Source organism: Gopherus evgoodei, chromosome 6 (genome assembly GCF_007399415.2).
Source record: "Gopherus evgoodei ecotype Sinaloan lineage chromosome 6, rGopEvg1_v1.p, whole genome shotgun sequence".
In the NCBI taxonomy this organism is placed as follows: domain Eukaryota; kingdom Metazoa; phylum Chordata; order Testudines; family Testudinidae; genus Gopherus; species Gopherus evgoodei.
Window position 1 is genome coordinate 137,744,800 of NC_044327.1, and position 20,839 is coordinate 137,765,638.

The 20,839-nt window shown below is 47.0% G+C and overlaps 1 protein-coding gene across 5 annotated transcripts in view; it reads left to right on the top strand.

The window, feature by feature from the left end:
* Positions 1 to 20,839, top strand: part of ARHGEF39 (Rho guanine nucleotide exchange factor 39) — an 88,215-nt gene that overhangs the window by 49,955 nt on the left and 17,421 nt on the right. For all 5 annotated transcript variants that reach the window (XR_004000969.1, XM_030567087.1, XM_030567088.1 and 2 more), the window contains 2 exons: positions 6,095 to 6,213; positions 8,256 to 8,326. Coding sequence is in view for 4 of the 5 variants with exons in the window: in XM_030567087.1 (XP_030422947.1) it covers positions 6,095 to 6,213; positions 8,256 to 8,326 (190 nt within the window). In the remaining variant the exon portion in view is untranslated. The remainder of the gene's footprint in view (positions 1 to 6,094; positions 6,214 to 8,255; positions 8,327 to 20,839) is intronic.

Sequence of the window (20,839 nt, forward strand, 5' to 3'; positions counted from 1 at the left end):
ACATAAAAGGGGGTGCTGGACCCTTACTGAATAGAGGAGGCAACCTAGTGACACACAATGGAAAAAGCTGAAGCACTAAATGCTTTTTTTGCCTTGGTCGTCACAGGCAAGGTCAGCTCCCAGACTGCTGCACTGGGCAGTACAGTATGGGGAGGAGGTGAGCAGCTCTCAGTCGTGAAAGAACAGGTTAAGGACTATTTAGAAAAGCTGGACATGCACAATTCCATGGGGCTGGATCTAATGCATCCGAGGGTGCTGAGGGAGTTGGCTGATATGATTGCAGAGTCATTGGCCGTTATCTTTGAAAACTCGTGGCAATTGGGGGGAGGTCCTGAACAATTGGAAAAAGTCAAATATATAGTGCCCATGTTTAAAAAATGAAAGAAGGAGAATCTGTGGAACTACAGACCGATCAGCCTCACCTCAGTCCCTGGAAAAAATCATGGAGCAGGTCCTCAAATAATCCATTTTGAAGCACTTGGAGGAGAGGAAAGTGAAAGGAACAGTCAACATTGATTCACCAAGGGCAAGTCATGCCTAACCAACCTGATTGCCTTCTGTGATGAGGTAACTGGCTCTGTGCATATGGGGAAAACATGGACATGATGTAACTTGACTTTAGCAAAGCTTTTGATATGGTCTCCCACAGTATTCTTGCCAGCAAGTTAAAAAAGTATGGATTGGATGAATGGACTATAAGGTGGATTGAAAGCTGGCTACGTCGTCAGGCTCAATGGGTAGTGATCAATGACTCAATGTCTAGTTGGCAGCTGGAATCGAGTGGAGTGCCCCAGGGGTCTGTCCTAGGGCCAGTTTTGTTCAACATCTTCATTAATGATCTGGATGATGGGATGGATTGCACCCTCAGCAAGTTCGCAAATGACACTAAGCTGTGAGAGAGGTAGATAGGATCCAGAGTGACCTGGACAAATTGGAGGATTAGGCCAAAATAAATCTGATGAGGTTCAACAGGGACAATTGAAGAGTACTGCACTTAGGATGGAAGAATCCCATGCACTGCTGCAGGCTGGGGACCGACTAGCTAAGTGGCAGTTCTACAGAAAAAGACCTGGGGATTACAGTGGATGAGAAGCTGGATATGAGTCAGCAGTGTGCCCTTGTTGCGAAGAAGTCTAATGGCATATATAATGGCTGCATTAGCAGGAGCATTGCCAGTAGTTTGAGGGAAGTGATTTATTCCCCTGTATTTGGCACTGGTGAGGCCACATCTGGAGTATCGCATCCAGTTTTGGGCCCCCCACTACAGAAAGGGTGTGGATAAATTGGAGAGAGTCCAACGGAGGGTAACAAATGATTAGGAGGCTGGGGCACATGACTTATGAGGAGAGGCTGAGGGAACTGGGCTTATTTAGTCTGCGGAAGAGAAGAGTAAGGTGGGATTTGATAGCAGCCTTCAACTACCTGAAGAGGGGTTACAAAGAGGATGGAGCTAGGCTGTTCTCAGTGGTGGCAGATGACAGAACAAGAGGCAGTGGTCTCAAGTTGCAGTGAGAGAGGTCTAGATTGGATATTAGGAAACACTATTTCACTAGAAGATGGTGAAGCACTGGAATGGGTTACCTAGGGAGGTGGTGGAATCTCCATCCTTAGAGGTTTTTAAGGCTGGGTTTGAGAAAGCCCTGGCTGGGATGATTTAGTTGGTGTTGTCCCTGCTTTGAGCAGGGGGTTGCACTGGATGACCTCCTGAGGTCTCTTCCAACCCTAATCTTCTTTGATTGTATGATCCTCTCTCAGTTCCTTCTTTCCACTGTGGCAGCGAGATGGAATCCAGCTGGTGTCTCACCCACTGCACCTTAGCTCGGGCTTGAACACCTCAAAATCTTCTGAGTATCCTCAGAACAACCTATCACCGTAATCTGTTCTATTACTTGCTTCACTCACTCACTCACTCTCACTCCCCTATACAAGGAACTAAAAATGTGGGACTCTAAATGCAGACGTTTTTAGCCTTGCCCATCCTCTGGACTAATTCCTCTAAATGATAGGCACAGCAAGTGTGCGTTCTGCTTAGGAGAATCCCATATCCTAAGCAAGTGCTTGGTCTGCCTATCTTTCTTCGCAGGGACTGTCAAGTCCTAAGATACACTTCCTGGATCAGATAGAGCCAGGCTTTTCTGGAGCAAAGACCCTTCTAATGCTCAAGCCCACATTATCCAGAAATCAGTCAAGGAGGCAGGGAACTCTGAAGACCTCCTCAGAGAAAAATGATGCTGAGACAAGACCTGGTGCCGGCATTGACATTGGTACTGGCATTCCCTCTAGTACTGAAACCACTAACAGTCTCGACACTAAAGTTGATACCTCGGAAGTCGAAGCAGAGTGCAACAATCGTTTTCTCTGAGCACTGGAGTGGGAGTTGAGAGGGAGGTTGGTGTTCTCTCAGAGGCACAAGAAAATGTTAGGGAAACAAGCTGGCCAGGTCCTACATGATATTGAGGACTGTCAAGAAGGAGCAGACTGTGATGCAGCAGGCTCTGCTGGGTCCAGTACCAGCAGTATCCCTACCAATGTCAACTCTGGCTCTGGCACAACAGACTCAGAATGCACAAATACTGACACAGATCTTGGTACTGACAGCACTCTACCAACAGCATCGCCTATGGAGGAGGTGTGCCATTCCTCTCCATCCCCAGAGCACACTTTTCTTGTTTTCCCCTTCAGTGTTCCCTTTAATTTTTTACATACATGTGCAGAATTAATTTTGTTGTGTGTACCAATATGTAGGTGATGCATGGGGCTTAGAGGGAACTTAGCTCCCCTCTAAGTTCCATGAGGGCTGCCACTGAGGAACCCGAGGACTTCTACAGAGATCAACCACTGATCCAGCCAGCAACCCATTGGCCACTGATACACATACAAGATGCCACCATGGCCCTATTGTGGCTTATCTTCACAAGCCTCAAGGAGTTGGTGCGTGCCATCATGGAAGAGGAGAAGATCCACTTATTCAAGAGGCTTTCCTAGCAAATCTGTCAGTGGAGCACCAAAAGGAGCAAGATTCAGAAGTGTGCCAATATCCTTTGTTACTTCCTAAGGATCTTTCTTCATCTTTGCTTGATGAGACGGTAGATCTGGCACTGGATGATTTCAAGGCTTTTCAGGAGTTCCTTGCACAGATTTCTGACACCTTGGCGAAAGAGACTGCAGTCATCTCTGAAAAATCCCACAAGTTGACATTTTCTGTTGGCCCTGCCCACCCTTCCTGTAAATGAAGGGCTCCTAGATCCAGCGAAAACTCTGTGGTAGACACCAGTCATTATAACACCAACATCAAAACTAATTGAGAAATGGTACCTACCAGTTACCCCCTGGAGGTTTGAGTACTTTTATACCCATGCCAACCTTGGCCCCTAGTTGTCTTGCCTGTTCAAGAGAAGTCAAGTTCTATCAAGAGCATATCAAAACACAAATATCCCAAACATTTAGATCTTTTTGCAAGAGAACTGTACTCATTGGCTTTACTTCAGTTAAGGGTGGCCAACTATCAGGCCTTACTGGGCAAATATGATTTGACTAGGGACAGCATGACACCCTTTGTGGCTAAGCTTGCTCATGAGAGCCAAGAGGAGCTAAAACACATAACACAGGAAGGGCAACTGCTGGCCAAAATAGTCTTGACAACAGCGGATGCCTCGGATATCATGGCCGGGTCCACAACCACTGCAGTGACCATGCAGAGAGAATTGTGGCTTCAGGATTTGGGTATCCTCCAAGAGGTACAAGCCACAAATGAGAACGTGCCCTTTGAGAGCTTTATTATTGCACAAGAGGATTGATCTACCTACACTCACTTGAAATTGTCTAAAGTAATTTTGCACTCCTTGGGAATCCTCACCCCTCCATTCTAGTGAAAGGTGTCCCATTTGTTATAATAATTGAGGCCTAGCAGGCCTACATTAATTGTTAGCCTAACCTATGAAAAGTAGGTAAAGGTTTATGAATTTTTATAATCTGTTGTATAAAACTCTTTAAGAAAAGATATGAGAGGGAGACAGACTGATTTAATTTAAACGAAGAGTCTACTGATAATGCTCAAGTACTGTGTTGAGTATGATTGGTGTAAAAGAAGAGCAGAAATCAATTAACTACAATTGGTGTGTTGGAAATATGGCTTAATTAGTTGTAAGAATAATGAGGATGACTTATTCTACTCATCGTCTTTTGCGGGTCTTTAAAAAAACTTTGGGGAGAGGAGAGAAAAGAACGTTTTACCATCATCATGGCTGTGGCAGAAGGATTGTTGCTATGACACCAGACCTTAATCGTCACGTATCACCACTGAAGTATCATCGCTGCACCAGTGAGGATTCCAACGTAATATGTTTGAGATCCTGCTCTGTCTTCCCCTCCCTTTTGTGATCCTTTCTGCCTTCTGTCTCTTGCTCTAGGCTTTCCACATTATCCTGAAATCAGCTGCACTGCATGGTATCAGCGTGGTGATAACAACATAGAAATGAAGGACTGGAAGAGACCGCGACAGGTCATCTATCCAGTCCCCTGCACTGAGGCAGGACAAAATATTATCTACACCATACCTGACGACAGATTAGACAATGACAAAGATTCCACAACCTTCCTAGGTAACTTGTTCTAGTGCTTAACTATCCTTGCATTTAGAAAGTTGTTCCTAATTTCTAACCTAAATATCCTTTGCTCCAATTTAAGCCCATTACGTCTCGTCCTGTCCTCAGTGGTTAAGGAGAACAATTTTATCATGCTCTTCTTTACAACAGCCTTTCATGTAGTTGACTACTATAATCATTTTCCCCCGAGTCGTCTCTTCTCCAAACTAAATAAACCCATTTTTTTTTTCAGTCTTTCCTTATCAGTCATATTTTCTAGACCTTTGTTGCTCTCTTCTAGACTTTCTCCAATTTATCCACATCTTTCCTGAAGTGTAGTGCCCAGAACTGGACACAGTTCTCCCGATTGAGACCTTATCAGCACACAATGATATACACCTTTTTTGTGGGGGCAATATTTTTACATTGTTGACTCGTATTTAGTTTATGATCCACTATAATCCAGATCCTTTTCTGCAGTACTCCTTCCTAGGTAGTTACTTCCCATTTTGTATTTGTGCAGTTGATTATTCCTTCCTAAATGTAGTACTGTGCACTTTTTCTTAGAACATATGAATGGTCATATTGAGTCAGACCAAAGGTTCATCTAGTCCAGTATCCTGTCTTCCGACAGTGGCCAATGCCAGGTGCCCCAGAGGGAATGAACAGAACAGGTAATCAAGTGATCCATCCCGTTGCCCATTCCCAGCTTCTCGCCAACAGAGGCTAGGGACACCATCCCGCCCATCCTGGCTAATAGGTCCATCAGTGGCTATCATCTAGTCTTGGCCTTCACAACATCCTCTGGCAAAGAGTTCCACAGGTTGACTGTGAGTTGTATGAAGAAATAACTTCATTTTATTTGTTTAAACTTGCTGCCTGTTAATTTCATTTGGTGACCCCTGGTTTTTGTGTTTTGAGAAGGAGTAAATAACACTTCCTTATCTACTTTCTCTACACCAGTCATGATTTTATAGGCCTCTATCATATCCCAACTTAATCTGTATTAAATTTTATCCTGTTTATTTCAGACCATTTCTCCAGTTTGTCTAGAGTATTTTGAATTCTAATCCTGTCCTCCAAAGTGCTTGCAAACCCCCTCCACAATTTTAGTATCATCCACAAGCTTTAAGTATATTCTCTATCCCATTAGCTAACTCATTTATGATGATATTGAATAGACTCAAACTCAGGACAGATCACTCAGTAATCCAGGCATTGGATTGCAAGGGAGGGTCATGGGAACCCTACCCTTTCTTCCTTCATATGGGATGGGGCATAAGGGGGCCTGTGCCATCCCAATGGACACAGCTAGCCACAACAAATTGTCTCACATGCGTAAGGTTCATGCACACCTGTAATGTAATCTGTGGCTCCCAACAGCTTGAAGAACTCAGTTACTGTAGGGTAAGTAAATGTTCTTTTCTAGGGCTCCTGCTCAAACTACTAAAATATACTGCTTCTTTCTGGTACTTAAGACCTATGTTTCATCTTTGCTTGGACACACACAGGAGCAGGTGAAGAAGAATAAAGCATTTTGCCGGTTTAAGAAGCTTCAAGAATCTCGACCTGAGTTCCTGGGATGGCAGTTGGAGGATCTGCTCCCTCTGCCACTGCAGAGGCTCCATCAGTAAGGAAGCAGCCTTGAGCCTTCAGATGTCATTTTAGCACCAAGATTAGCACTAGGTGCTAGGGATCAGAGGTGAAGAGAGGGGACCCCATGGAACTGTACTCTGTTGCTGGTGGACAGAGGTAGAGTGGCAGTAGTTACCCCAGGTCAGAACATTCCATTGCAGTCCACACAGATTCCAAGGTGTGTGTGTGATTGGGCTACAGGGAGGTGGGCAGCTGTCTGAGGTCTCTCCAGATTGTGGAAAAACATTCAATGGCATAAGCTCTTGCCTCCTGAGCAATTCTCAGATTGTGGTGGTGCTTGCCACAGGGTCTCCCATGTGGGATGCTGCAGGACTCCTTCACTGGGTATGCCAAATTTCGAGGGGAGATAATTGGATTACTGGTTGCTGTGACTGCTGGCTCTAATCTCATCTAATCCAGATTTGAGTGGGTAGAGTCTCTGTCTTTCCAGCATCTGACTGAGACTTGGCAGCTGGAGAAGAAAAAATTGGCTGAAGTTGGTTCACGCCGGCAGAAGTGGTGCCATTTTATAGGTTCTGTGTCTGCCCACTCTTTTTATATGGGTTGCTGTCTCTGGGACATTCTATATCTCCCTTTTTGCACCTGCATGGTTTTAGGAGGCGATGGAGGCATGAGAGAGCCATACAACCTTCTGTGGTTGATCAGAGGCTGTACCCTTTCCTCTTATTTGATATCTGCCACAGTAATCCAGGTCTATTCTGCTTAGGGCTTTCCTTTAAGAGCAGCCATCCTGATGTGCAGGAAGAAAGTTGTTTGCATGTGGCGATTTGGAGGCTAATTTAGCTTGGGGGAGCCATGGGGAGGTCCAGATGTAGGGTCTTTGCTGAGACTCCAGGATCCAGATGTAGGGTCTTTGCTGAGACTCCAGTTTGAATAGTACACTTATAGCTCCTTTGATGCTGATAGGTAAACAAAGCATCTGATGGGGAGGGCATTTCACTTGTCCTGGGCATCCCTCAGTCAGGGAGAGGGACTCTGTAACACTTTAGTCTCCTGGACCATGGTGGTGACTGTAGACATGAGATGTAAGAACATAGGCATTGACATTCTGGGTCAGATCTGAGGTCCATCTACTCCAGTAACTTGTTTTCGACAGAGGCCACTGTCAGATACTTCATCTGTAGTATGCAGAGGCTGGATAATTTGCCCACCACATTGGATCTTGTCCTCTACTAGTTGGAGATTGGTTTAAGACCTGAAGTGTGGTGATGATGATGATTATTATTTTTGAAATGTTTATCACTACAGTAACTCCTCACTTAATGTTGTAGTTATGTTCCTGAAAAATGCAACTTTATGTAAAACGATGTTAAGCAAATCTAATTTCCCCATAAGAATGAATGTAAATAGGGGGGTTAAGTTCTAGGGAAATTTTTTTCCCAGACAAAAGACATTATATACACATACAGTATAAGTTTTTTAAACAAACAGTTTAATATTGTACACAGCAATGACTGAGTGTGAAGCTTGGTTGAGATGGTGGAGTAAGAGGGTGGAATATTTCCCAGGGAATGCCTTGCTGCTAAATGACGAACTAGCTGCTTGCCCCTCTGGTTCTAATCCCCACAAGGAGGGGCTGCTCTTTGAGAGAATCCTGCAAGCAGTGGTCAAAGCAGGCAGCTGCCAAACAACATTATAAGGGAGCATTGCCAGACTTTAAATGAGCATGTTCCCTAACTGATCAGCGACGTAACAATGTTAACTGGGACGACTTTAGGTGAGGAGTTACTGTAATTATTATTAGGATAATTTGATATTTTTGTTATGCATATGTGTCAAATCCCTTTTTGAATCTTACCAAGTTCCTGGTCTACATGGGTCAGGAGAAAAATGGTGTATGTGGGGAGAAGAAGGGGGAACTGACTGTCTTGAGGGAGGGGAAGTGCTTCAAGACTGACTGTGATTAGTCCTCCCTGTCCAAAGGCTGGATCTTTCTCATCCCTTGTACTATCAACAGTAGGAGATTCTGCTGATGGTGACTGTACGTGAAATGTGACTTTATCCCATCTGTCTTAGATACAAGCACATGTTCAGAGACCTGATGGAGAACACCAGCCCGGATAGTGTGGAGTTCCAATACCTTGCAAGTATGATGTAGATTCCAAACCTTGTTCTGGATTATTTCCTTGGATGATGATGATGATTATTATTTTTATTATTTAATGGAGATATCCTATCTCCTAGAACTGGAAGGGACCTTGAAAGGTCATCAAGTCTAGCCCCCTGCCTTCACTAGCAGGACCAAGTATTGATTTTGCCCCAGATCCCTAAGTGGCCTCCTCAAGGATTGAGCTCGCAACCCTGGGTTTAACAGGCCAATGCTCAAACCACTGAGCTATCCCTCCCCTTTGCTAACAATGATCAGATTTTAATAATCTCTCTGACCTCAAACCCTTTTTGGTGATGAGCTCTAGTAGATTACTATTTCTTTCCTCCTTCTCTCTCTTCCCTCCCTTACCCTCCACCCGACCAAACACCCCAACTTCCTGAAACCTGATGGGATTAGTAGCACATTTGGAATGTTAAAATCAGTGGTTATAACCTTTTTAGGAAGGATCAAGTGGGCAAAAGGGGAAGGTGAGTGACACTGTCAAAAATGGCATTACCTGTTTCCAAGTTGCTGATAACTAAGAAGAAAATAATCTTGAATGCTTATGGATCAATGTCCTAACAGATAAAACACAAGACTAAGGTATTAGCTGATATCTGCTACAGACCACCAATCACACGAGGGAACAGAGTGACTACCTCCTTATGCACCAATTTACAATATGTAGAGGAAAAAACCTGATATAATGCGGGACTTCAATTTGAATAACATGCTTGGGGTCTCATGCTGCTAGTCTTAAAACACCCTTGGGATTTCTAAACATTATAGATTTCCTAATTCAAAAAGTGTTGCAGCCAACACAAATGAATTCTATATTAGGTCTTGTCCTTCAGGTAAAGAACCGATCACAGAACTAAAAATTAACGTAGCTTAGATGCAAGTGATCATGATTTAATTGTGTTTTTAATATGCAAGCTGAATAAAGTCCAGACCAGTTTCTATACATATACACTCTCTCTCTCTCTCTCTCAGTTCTTTAATAGGACCAATTTGAAAAAACTGAAAACAGTCATGAGCCAAATTATCTGTGATGAAGAATTTAATCAGAAAAATGTGAATGCTCATTGGGAATCATTTAATAACATCTTATTAGATGCCCCAAAAAAACACAGTTGAGGAAGAAAGCTATGCTGGTTAAAAAAACAAACATAGTTTAGAGAGGCATTGAAGGCAGCTACAAAAAAGTTATAACAAATGGAAGAACAAACAAGTTGATAGTAAGGAATATATATCAGAAGTTTAGTAAAAAATTGATAATGGCACCAAAGAACACAAGGAGAAATCTATGGCTAGGAAAGTGAAGGACAATAAGGAGTTTTAAAATATATTGGGGACAAAAAGAATCCTGACAATGGTATTGGTCCATTATCAGATGGAAATGGTAGAATTATCAATAACACAGAAAAGGTAGAAGGATTAATAAATATTTCTGTTCTGTATTTGGGGAAAAACAGATGATATAGTTCCACCATACGGTGATAACACTCTTTCCATTTCACCAGTATACCTGGGGGACGTTAAACTGAAACTTCTAAAGTTAGGTATTTTTAAATCAATAGGTCCAGATAATTTGTGTCCAAGAGTTGTAAAAGAGTTGGCTGAGGAGCTTGCTGGACCGTTAATGTTGGTTTTCAATAAATCTTGGAACACTGGAAAAGTTCTAGAAGACTGAAAGAAAGCGAATGTCATGCCAGGTTTTAAAAAGGGTAAAAAATGGGATGGCCAGCCGGACGTTGATCCCTGGCAAGATAATGAACGGCTGATGTCAGACTCAAAAAATAAAGAACTAAAGGAGGGTAATATAATAAATGTAAATCAACATGGGTTTATAGAAAATAGATCCTGTCAAACTAACTTGATGTCTTTTTTTTTTTTTTTAATGAGATTACAAGTTTGTGTGATAAAGAGAATAGTGTTGACATAATATACTTAGATATCTGTAAGGTATTTGAGTTGGTACCTTATGACATTTTGATTAAAAAAACAGAATGGTAAAAAATTAACATTGCACACATTAAATGGATTAAAAACTGACTGATAGGTCATAAAATGTAACTGTAAATGGGCAGTCATTATTGTTTCCAGTGGAGCCCTGCAAGCCTCAGTTCTTGACCCTATGCTATTTAACATAATTATCAATGACGTGTAAGAAAACAAAATCAACCTTGATAGTTTGCAGGTAGCACACAAATTTGGGAGCGGTACATAATCAAGAGGACAGAGTGATCTAGATCACTTGGTAAACTGGCCACAAGCAAACAATGTGGCTACATGTAAATGTATACATGTAGGAACAAAGAATCTAGTGTATATTTACAGGATGAGGGACTCTATCCAGGGAAGCAGTGACTCTTAAAAAAAAAAAAAAAAAAAAAAAAAAAATTTGCTGGTCTTGATGGATAATCAGCTGAACATGAGCTCCCAATGTGACACAGTAGCCAAAAGAGTTAATACAACCCTGGGATCCATAAACTGGGATGTTGAGGAGGAGTAGAGAGGCTTTTTTACCTCTATATTTGGCAGTGGTGTGACCGCTGCTGGAATACTGCGTCCAGTTCAAGAAGGATGTTGATAAATTGGAGAGAGTTCAGAGAAGTGCCACAAGAAATGATTGAAGGATTAGAAAACTTGCCTTATGGTGACAGACACAAGGAGCTCAATTTGTTTAGCTTAACAAAGAGTCGATTCAGGGGTGACCTGATCAGTCTAAGTACCTACACAGGGAACAAATATTTAATAATGGGCTCTTCAGCCTAGTTGACACAATGATCCAGTGGGCCATAAAGTATACTCCTCCACAGGTCTGCAGTTCCACATCTCTTAACTACTGTACTCTGCTAGCGAAGTATTATTTTCATAACTATGTAAGCTATGGATCTACCATAGGACAAACAGCAGCACTTCCAGGCCCTGGTGGAGGAAGGTCACCTGATGGCCAAGGTCAGCCTCCAAGCTGTGGTGGATGCAGCAAATATATCCGCCCACTCCCTTGCCACAGCCATCATCATACAGTGAGAGTCCTAGCAGCAGTCCTCTGGCTTCCCCAGGAAGATACAGACCATCATCCAGGACCTCCCACTTTGATGAGGACAGTTTGTTCTCAGTGAAGACAGACAAGTCCCTCCACACTCTGAAGGAGTTTAGAACAACACTCTGTTCTCTTGGGAAATACATCCTGGCACCCCTTCAAAAGCAATCCAGTTATGCTCCTATGCACTGTACCAGGTTACCTACACCTAATATCAGGAGCCTGCACAATGGTGCTCTCAGTCACAGTGTCCATGACACTCAGCCACCACCACTTCTCTGCAGCATCACGGCATCCACCGAAGTGACAGTTTTGATGTGCATGTTGAGACTTGCGAGCCCCCCACATCACCATCCTCAGCCCCCCAACCTTTGGGGGCCATCTCGCCCTATTTGTCCATGATTGGGACAAGATCATCACGGATTGTTGGGTATTAGAGATTATGCAGCATGGTTATTCAATCAAATTGCTTTCCCCTCCCGCTGCATGCCTCCTGCCCTTCCCAGATGCCTATTGGGAGTCTCTCTTATTGCAACCTCCTACGAGACGAGGCAGACACCCTCCTTGAGAAAGGCACAATAGAACTGGTGTTTAATCCCTTAGTCAGCAAAAGCTTCTACTCACCATACTTTTTCATTTCCTTCTTGACCTCTGACTACTCATAAAATTAATCATAAAAAACGAGTTCTATATGGTGATGCTCACTTCCATCACCCCCCTACCTTTCCCAGGGGTCATGGTTCACAGCTCTCAACATGAAGGATGCATATTTCCACACTGACATCTGCCCAGTCCACTGCAAGTTTCTTTGCTTCTGCGTGGGCAGCAACGACTACCAGTTCAGAGTCCTCCCCTTCGGCATTGCAACGGCCCAAGGGCCTTCACCAAAGTCTTCACAGCTCAACTAAGGTGGCTGGGGTACTCACTGAGACAACGTCAGCCATCTGCGCTCTTTGTTCTCTCCTCACCACTCTTGGTATCTGAATCCACAGCGAAAAATCTGTGCTCCTCCCAGCACAGACACTTCATCGGGGCATGCCTGGATTCCATGGTGGCTCAGGCCTTTCTCCCTGCAGGCCATTTTGCCACCCAGACAGCAGTCCTATGTCACAACCCACACACCACGGTGTGTCGCTGTCTCTGCCTCATTGGCCACATGGCAGCCTGAACCCATGTGACACTGCATGCCCGCTTGCACATGCGCTGTCTACAGTTGTGGCTCCTATCGGTCTGCAGGCTCCACTTCGACCACACTGATTGTCCCAAGTCTAGTCCAGGCCTCTCGTCTGGTGGACCAACCCTTCCAAAGTAATGATAGGCATCACCCGCCCCACTCCCATCCCAACCACCACCCTCACCACAGATGCCTCCCTGGCTAGTTGGGGTGCTCACCCTGGATAGTCATGCCATCCCAGGGGCTTGGACTCAGCACAAGGCCCACATGCGCATCAATATCGTGAAGGTGTGGGCAATCTGCTTTGCCTGCCTTGTGTTCCTGCCCCTTATCCAAGCATGCTAGATTCATCTCCTCTTTGGCAATACCACTGCAGCAGCATACATAAACAGGCAGAGGACACAAAGTCCTGGTCACCCAGTGTGGAGACCATCTGCTTCTGGAACTGGTATGTCTGCCACAATGTCACACTCTGTGTGATGTACCTCCCAGGAATGCAGAACTCTCTGGTGGACACATTCAGCTGGATCTGGTCCTCAATCACAAGTGGAAGCTACACATCCTCACTCTCTGCTGCCTCTGCCATGCCTAGGGAACCCGTCACCGGGACCTTTTTGCCACTTGCAAAAACTGCAAGTTCCTCTTCTACTGCTCCCGAGGGGCCAATGGGCACGATTCCTAAGTCAATGCTCTAGTCTTTCTGTGGCAAGGTGGCCTCTCCTACACCTTCTCCCCGCAACCCCGATTCCCAGAGTACTGCGCAAGATCCAACACGATTGGGCCATGGTCCTGTTAATAGCCTCATTTTGGTCCCAACAATTCTGGTTTTCCAGACCTGCTCAGACTCTCCACCCATCCCCTAATCCACCTCTCCACACTGCTGGATCTCTTCACCCAGGACTGAGGCAGAGTCAGACATCCCTGCCCAGGCCTGCTTTGCCTCCTCTCCTGGCTTTGGATGGTGCTTGCATGTAGACATTGTCTGCTTGACATCAGTGTAGCACATACTTAAGCACTGCAGAGGAGCTTCCACATGGGCATTCTACGCAGTGAAATGAATGCATTTCACCTCCTGAGCACAACACTGCTATCTTCCCCCTCAGTGATGTCTTTCATTCCTACTGTCCTGGACTGCCTCCTGGAACTTATGACCTCAGGCCTTGCCATCAGTTCCCTCTGAGACCACTTAGCAACACTTAATGCCTTCCTCCCACTGGTTGACATCCATTCAATGTTTACTCCCCACCCCCTTTCTGAAAAGGCTGACAAATAACTTCCTATCTGTCCTTAAACCTACTGTCCCCACCCTGGGACCTCAAACGTGTACTCTGCCCTCATCAGACCTCCCTTTGAGTCCCTGGCCATGTGCTCCCTCTCATACTTATCCATGAAGGTCATCTTTCTCATTGCCATCATTTCCACTAAGTGGGTCAGCAAATTGGTGGCCACAGTGGCTGACCTACTGTATGCAGTATTCCATAAATTCAAAGTTTCATTGCGCTTTCACCCTAAGTTTCTTCTGAAAGTGGTCTCAGAGTTCCATCTCAATCAGTCCATTCACCTCCTGGTCTTCCATCCTAAGCCACATGTCTCTATCGGGGACAGGATCCTGCACTCATTAGACGTCAGCCATGCACTTGCGTTCTATCTTGACAGGACCCATGCCTTTCATACCTTTTTTGTAGGCATTGCGGTGAGGTCGTGAGGACAAGCCCCCTCTTCACAGCACATATAAAAGTGGGTCTCTACATGCATCACAGAATGCTGCAGGCAGGCTAATACCCCGCTCCCCGGCAGGATTACAGCCCACTCCATGCAGAAACACACGACCTGGCAGCGACCTGGCGCTCCATGCATACCTGCCCCATCCACTATGCCATCACACGGGGGAGCAGTAGATGATTCAGCTACCAGGCATGCCATCTTGCAGATGACAATACTACTTGTGTGTTCACCCCTGTCTCCAAGCTGATCATTACTGGTACTCACTCACATTTGGAGTACATATAGGGACTATCGCTTGAAGATAAATGTTTGTTTCTGGGTTACACCTCTCAAATAAATTAACATTGACTAGACGTGTGTAGATGGCCTATTAAGGACACTTCACTGTATCATTGGGCCATAGAAGAAACTCATCATTAGCCAGCATGGATTTGTAAAGAACAAATCATGTCAAACCAATCTGATAGCTTTCTTTGATCGGATAACGAGCCTTGTGGATCAGGGAGAAGCAGGGCCAGTGCTACCATTTAGGCAGCCTAGGCAATCGCCTAGGGCGCCAGAATAAATGGTGGGCGTCGTTTTGCCGGAGGGTGCGGCAGGCGGCTCCGGTGGAGCTGCCGCAGTGGTGCCTGCGGAGGGTCCGGTGCTCCATGGCTCTGGTGGAGCTGCCGCAGTCGTGCCTGTGGAAGGTCGGCTGTTCGCGCGGCTCCGGTGGACCTCCCGCAGGCATGACTGCGGCAGCTCTACCGGAGCCAGGGAGCACCGGACCCTCCACAGGCACCACTGTGGCAGCTCCAGCGGAGCCGTGGGACCAGAGAGTGGGGCGGCGAAACTGCCGTCCGCCTAGGGCGCTCAAACCCCTAGCGCCGGTCCTGAGGAGAAGCGGTGGATGTGGTATACCTAGACTTTAGTAAGGCATTTCATACAGTCTCGCATGATATCCTTATCGATAAACTAGGCAAATACAATTTAGATGGGGCTACTATAAGGTAGATGCATAACTGGCTGGATAACCGTACTCAGAGAGTAGTTATTAATGGCTCCCAATCCTACTGGAAAGGTATAACAAGTGGGGTTCTGCAGGGGTCTGTTTTGGGACCGGCTCTGTTCAATATCTTCATCAACGACTTAGATGTTGGCATAGAAAGTACGCTTATTAAGTTTGCAGACGATACCAAACTGGGAGGGATTGCAACTGCTTTGGAGGACAGGATCAAAATTCAAAATGATCTGGACAAATTGGAGAAATGGTCTGAGGTAAACTGGATGAAGTTCAATAAAGACAAATGCAAAGTGCTCCACTTAGGAAGAAACAATCAGTTTCACACATACAGAATGGGAAGAGACTGTCTAGGAAAGAGTATGGAAGAAAGAGATCTAGGGGTCATAGTGGACCACAAGCTAAATATGAGTCAACAGTGTGATACTGTTGCAAAATTAAGCAAACGTGATTCTGGGATGCATTAACAGGTGTGTTGTAAACAAGACACAAGAAGTCATTCTTCCGCTCTACTCTGCGCTGGTTAGGCCTCAACTGGAGTATTGTGTCCAGTTCTGGGCACTGCATTTCAAGAAAGATGTGGAGAAATTGAAGAGGGTCCAGAGAAGAGCAACAAGAATGATTAAAGGTCTTGAGAACATGACCTATGAAGGAAGGCTGAAAGAATTGGGTTTATTTAGTTTGGAAAAGAGAAGACTGAGAGGGGACCTGATAGCAGTTTTCAGGTATCTAAAAGGGTGTCATCAGGAGGAGGGAGAAAACTTGTTTACCTTAGCCTCCAATGATAGAACAAGAAGCAATGGGCTTAAACTGCAGCAAGGGAGATTTAGGTTGGACATTAAGAAAAAGTTCCTAACTGTCAGGGTAGTTAAACACTGGAATAAATTGCCTAGGGAGGTTGTGGAATCTCCATCTCTGGAGATATTTAAGAGTAGGTTAGATAAATGTCTCAGGGATGGTCTAGACAGTGTTTGGTCCTGCCATGAGGGCAGGGGACTGGACTCGATGACCTCTCGAGGTCCCTTCCAGTCCTAGAGGCTATGCATCTATGAATCTTTCCCAGATAACTCTCCCAGAGGATGCCTTAGACACCAAGGGACCAATGGCTAACCCCTTGAGTCAGCAAACCATGTAAGGACTTGATATGGGTCGCTTGCTGGTGGATTCTTTGCAGCTTGAGGTCTTCAAACCAATTTTGAGGATTTCAATAACTCAGTCCTGGGTTAGGGGTTGTTATAAAAGTGGGTGGGTAGGGTTCTGTGGCCTGCCTTGTGCAGGAGGTCAGACTAGATGATCATATTGGTCCCTTCTGACCTATGAGTCTATGAGATATGCTTATATGACCCTGGCTCCATCTTGGGCTAGTAACGTTCCATAAACAGGAGCTGTGGGCTTTGTTTGGGACAGAGGATATAAAAAGGCATGCAAGACATCTCCATTTTGTCTTCATTTCCTGCTTCATGTTTCTGGACTGGATTACTAACAAGGAAACTCTAAACAAGGACTGATAACCCTTAATCTGTCTGGGTAATTTCTAGCGAGACTTTTGCAAGGTAGCAGTTTATTCCACCACTGCTACAAATCTGGTATAAGGACTTTGCAATCAATTGTATGTATATGATTCCTTAGCCATTTATAACTCTTTCTTTTCCCTTTCAGTAGTAAATCTTAGACTTTGTTATTAAGGATTGGCTGTGAGCATGTATTTGGGTAAGATCTGAGATTCATATGGACCTATGGATAAGTGTCCAATATCTTTGGGATTGGTAGAACTTTAAGTATGGTGAATAGGGTTTTGAGTAACCCCTCACTATATTAGACCTTGGTTGTCTAGATGGGAGCCAAGAGCTGGAATACCTAAAGGGGATTGGGTTTGGTTTCTTATTAACCAGTGTGGCACTACAGATAGCTCTTGTTACTGGATTGGTGACTCTAATTTCAGAATAAACCACCAGTTTTGGGGATTATGGGCCCTATTTCTTGCAGTCTGCCCTGAGTGTGGCATTCATAGAATCATAGAATATCAGGGTTGGAAGGGACTTCAGGAGATCATCCTCCTGCTCAAAGCAGGACCAATTCCCAACTAAATCATCCAGCCAGGGCTTTGTCAAGCCGGACCTTAAAAGCCTCTAAGGAAGGAGATTCCATCACCTCCCTTGGTAACCCATTCCACTGCTTCACCACCCTCCTAGTGAAAACGTTTTTCCTAATATCCAACCTAAACCTCTCCCACTGCAACTTGAGACCATTACTCCTTGTTTTGTCATCTGGTACCACTGAAAACAGTCTAGATCCATCCTCTTTGGAACCCTCTTTCAGGTAGTTGAAAGAAGCTATCAAATCCCCCCTCATTCTTCTCTTTTGCAGGCTAAACAATCCCAGTTCCCTCAGCCTCTTCACAATTTTTCCACATCCTTCTTATAGTGTGAGGCCCAAAACTGGACACAGTACTCCAGATGAGGCCTCACCAATGTCGAATAGAGGGGAATGATCACATCCCTCGATCTGCTGGCAATGCCCCCTACTTATACAGTCCAAAATGCCGTTAGCCTTCTTGGCAACAACGGCACACTGTCGACTTATATCCAGCTTCTCGTCCACTGTAACCCCTAGGTACTTTTCTGCAGAATTGCTTCCTAGCCATTCGGTCCTTAGTCTGTAACAATGAATGGGATTCTTCCCTCCTAAGTGCAGGACTCTGCACTTGTCCTTGTTGAACCTCATCAGGTTTCTTTTGGCCCAATCCTCTAATTTGTCTAGGTCCCTCTGTATCTTATCCCTACCTTCCAGCGTATCCACCACTCCTCCCAGTTTAGTGTCATCTGCAAACTTGTTGAGAGTGCAGTCCACGCCATCCTCCAGATCATTAATGAAGATATTGAACAAAACTGGCCCCAGGACCAACCCTTGGGGCACTCCGCTTGAAACCGACTGCCAACTAGACATGGAGCCATTGATAACGACCTGCATTGTTAGTGTGGCCCATCCAGAGACCTGGTCACACCCACCCACCATCCCCCTCTACTGCAGACTGTGCTACTTAGTGGTGAGAGGGTTACTGAAGGGGCATTGCCCCGCATGGCCTCCTACAAACTTGTCTATAGCATGAAGCAATGTATGACTCAGGTGCAGGTCAACTGACCCTGCTACTAAAAACTTTCAGCTATGGCGGGCAAGCACACCCACTTTTGGAAAACAGAGGGGGACCACACATCTCTGGCTAGGATGATTTAGTTGGGTATTAGTCCTGTTTTGAGGAGAGTGTTGGACTAGATGACCTCCTGAGGTCCCTTCCAACCCTGATATTCTGTGATCTCGAAGAACCTCCAGTTCTTCTTCGAGTGATTGCTCATATCCATTCCAGTTAGGTGTACGCGCCGCGCGTGCACATTCGTCGGAAAACTTTTACCCTAGCAACTCAGTGGGCCGACAGGTCGCCCCCTAGAGTGGCGCCACCATGGCGCTCCATATATACTCCTGCCGGCCCACCCGCTCCTCAGTTCCTTCTTACCGCCCGTGTCGGTCGTTGGAACAGTGGAGCGCGGCTTAGCTGACCTCCACTTCCCTAGCTACTCGTTTTCTCGTATATAATTATGCAGTTATAACCCTTTTATATATATATTTGTATGGTTATACGTGTTTTCTTTGCTAACATGGTTAGTTTAGTTAGCGGGGTTCAGGAAGTAGCCCCTTCCATGAGCCCAGTGCCGGAGCCATGCATGGCTCACCGGGTTTTAAAAGGGGCCCGGACTGCCAGAAGCCGCGGCCGAAGAGAGATCTACATGACTCCTGTTTGAAGTGCCTCAGGGAATCACACTTGACAGATAAGTGCCCCATTTGCAAGGCTTTTAAGCCGAGAACAAAAAGGTGCGGGACTTTCACTTACCCCTCCACCTTGGGCGCCGAGCGATGTTCAAGCGGCGGGCAGAAGCGCCTCCTCGGCACCGGACCCCGCCGGTACTACCAAGGCCTTTCGGCACCGACCGTCGCCGGCACCGATGTCGACTCGGCACCGCTCCCTTCTTCCGAGGTCGAGAGAGCCTACGATTCCTGCTGGTGCCTGGCGGCTCCCCGGCACGCGCCGTGGTTGAGCCCCCTGCTCCCGCTGCTTCCGTGCCACCTGCATCGCAGCCAGAGAGCTTGCCTAAGTTGCGTTACCCGGCACCGACACCTGCAGAGGCACCGATGACTTCGGCTCCGTCGATTCCAGTCCCCCAGGACCACGGAATCCGGTGCCTGGCAGCTCCCCGGCTCGCGCCGTGGTAGAGCTTACTGCTCCTGCTGCTTCTGTGCCAACTGCACCACAGCTAGAGAGCTCGTCTAGGATGGCTCGCCCGGCACCGACGACGTCGGCACCGTCGATCCCGGTCCCACAAGGGCCGTAGAATCCGGTGCCTGACGGCTCCCCGGCGCGCGCCGTGGTTGAGCTACTGCTCCTGCTGCTTCCGTGCCAGCGGCACCGCAGCCAGAGAGCTCGTCTAAGTCGGATCGCCCGGCGCCGACACCTGCTACGGCACCGATGACGTCGTCACCGTCGATCCCGGTCCCACAAGGGCCGTAGAATCCGGTGCCTGACGGCTCCCCGGCACGCGCCGTGGTTGAGCGTATTGCTCCTGCCGCTTCCGTGCCAGCGGCACCGCAGCCAGAGGGCTCGTCTAAGTCGGATCGCCCGGCACCGGCACCTGCTGCGGCACCGATGACGTCGTCACCGTCGATCCCGGTCCCACAAGGGCCGTAGAATCCGGTGCCTGACGGCTCCCCGGCACGCGCCGTGGTTGAGCGTATTGCTCCTGCCGCTTCCGTGCCAGCGGCACCGCAGCCAGAGGGCTCGTCTAAGTCGGATCGCCCGGCACCGGCACCTGCTGCGGCACCGATGACGTCGGCACCGTCGATCCCCGGTCCCGCAAGGGCCGTAGAATCCGGTGCCTGACGGCTCCCCGGCACGCGCCGTGGTTGAGCTACTGCTCCGGCTGCTTCCGTGCCAACGGCACCGCAGCCAGAGGGCTAGTCTAAGTCGTATCGCCCGGCACCGACACCTGCTGCGGCACCGATGACGTCGGCACAGTCGATCCCGGTCCCGCAAGGGCCGTAGAATCCGGTGCCCGACGGCTCCCCGGCACGCGCCGTGGTTGAGCGTATTACTCCCGCTGCTTCAGTGCTGACGGCACCGCAGCCAGACAGCTTATCTAACTCGGCTCGCCCGGCACCGACACCTACCGAAGCTCTGATGACCTCGGTACCGTGGATCCCGGTCCCACGAGGGCCGTCGAATCCGGTGCCTGACAGCTCCCCAGTACGCACTGTGGTTGAGCCTGCTGTTCCCTTCACGCCGGAGATGTTACCAACGGCGAGGGCTCTCAGTGCCATGACAGAGTCAGTGCTGCCTGACCCGGGCACCGCCGGTACGGGTAATACAGTCTCTTCAGGGGACTGTCCCCTGTCAGCACAGCAGAGCGGCACCGTTCATGATCACGGTCCCGCAGACACTCCAAGTCCTGTCGGCACGCCGGACACCACTGGCAGTCCCGGTGCTGTTTTCCTCGGTACTGGTCACACTCGCTGC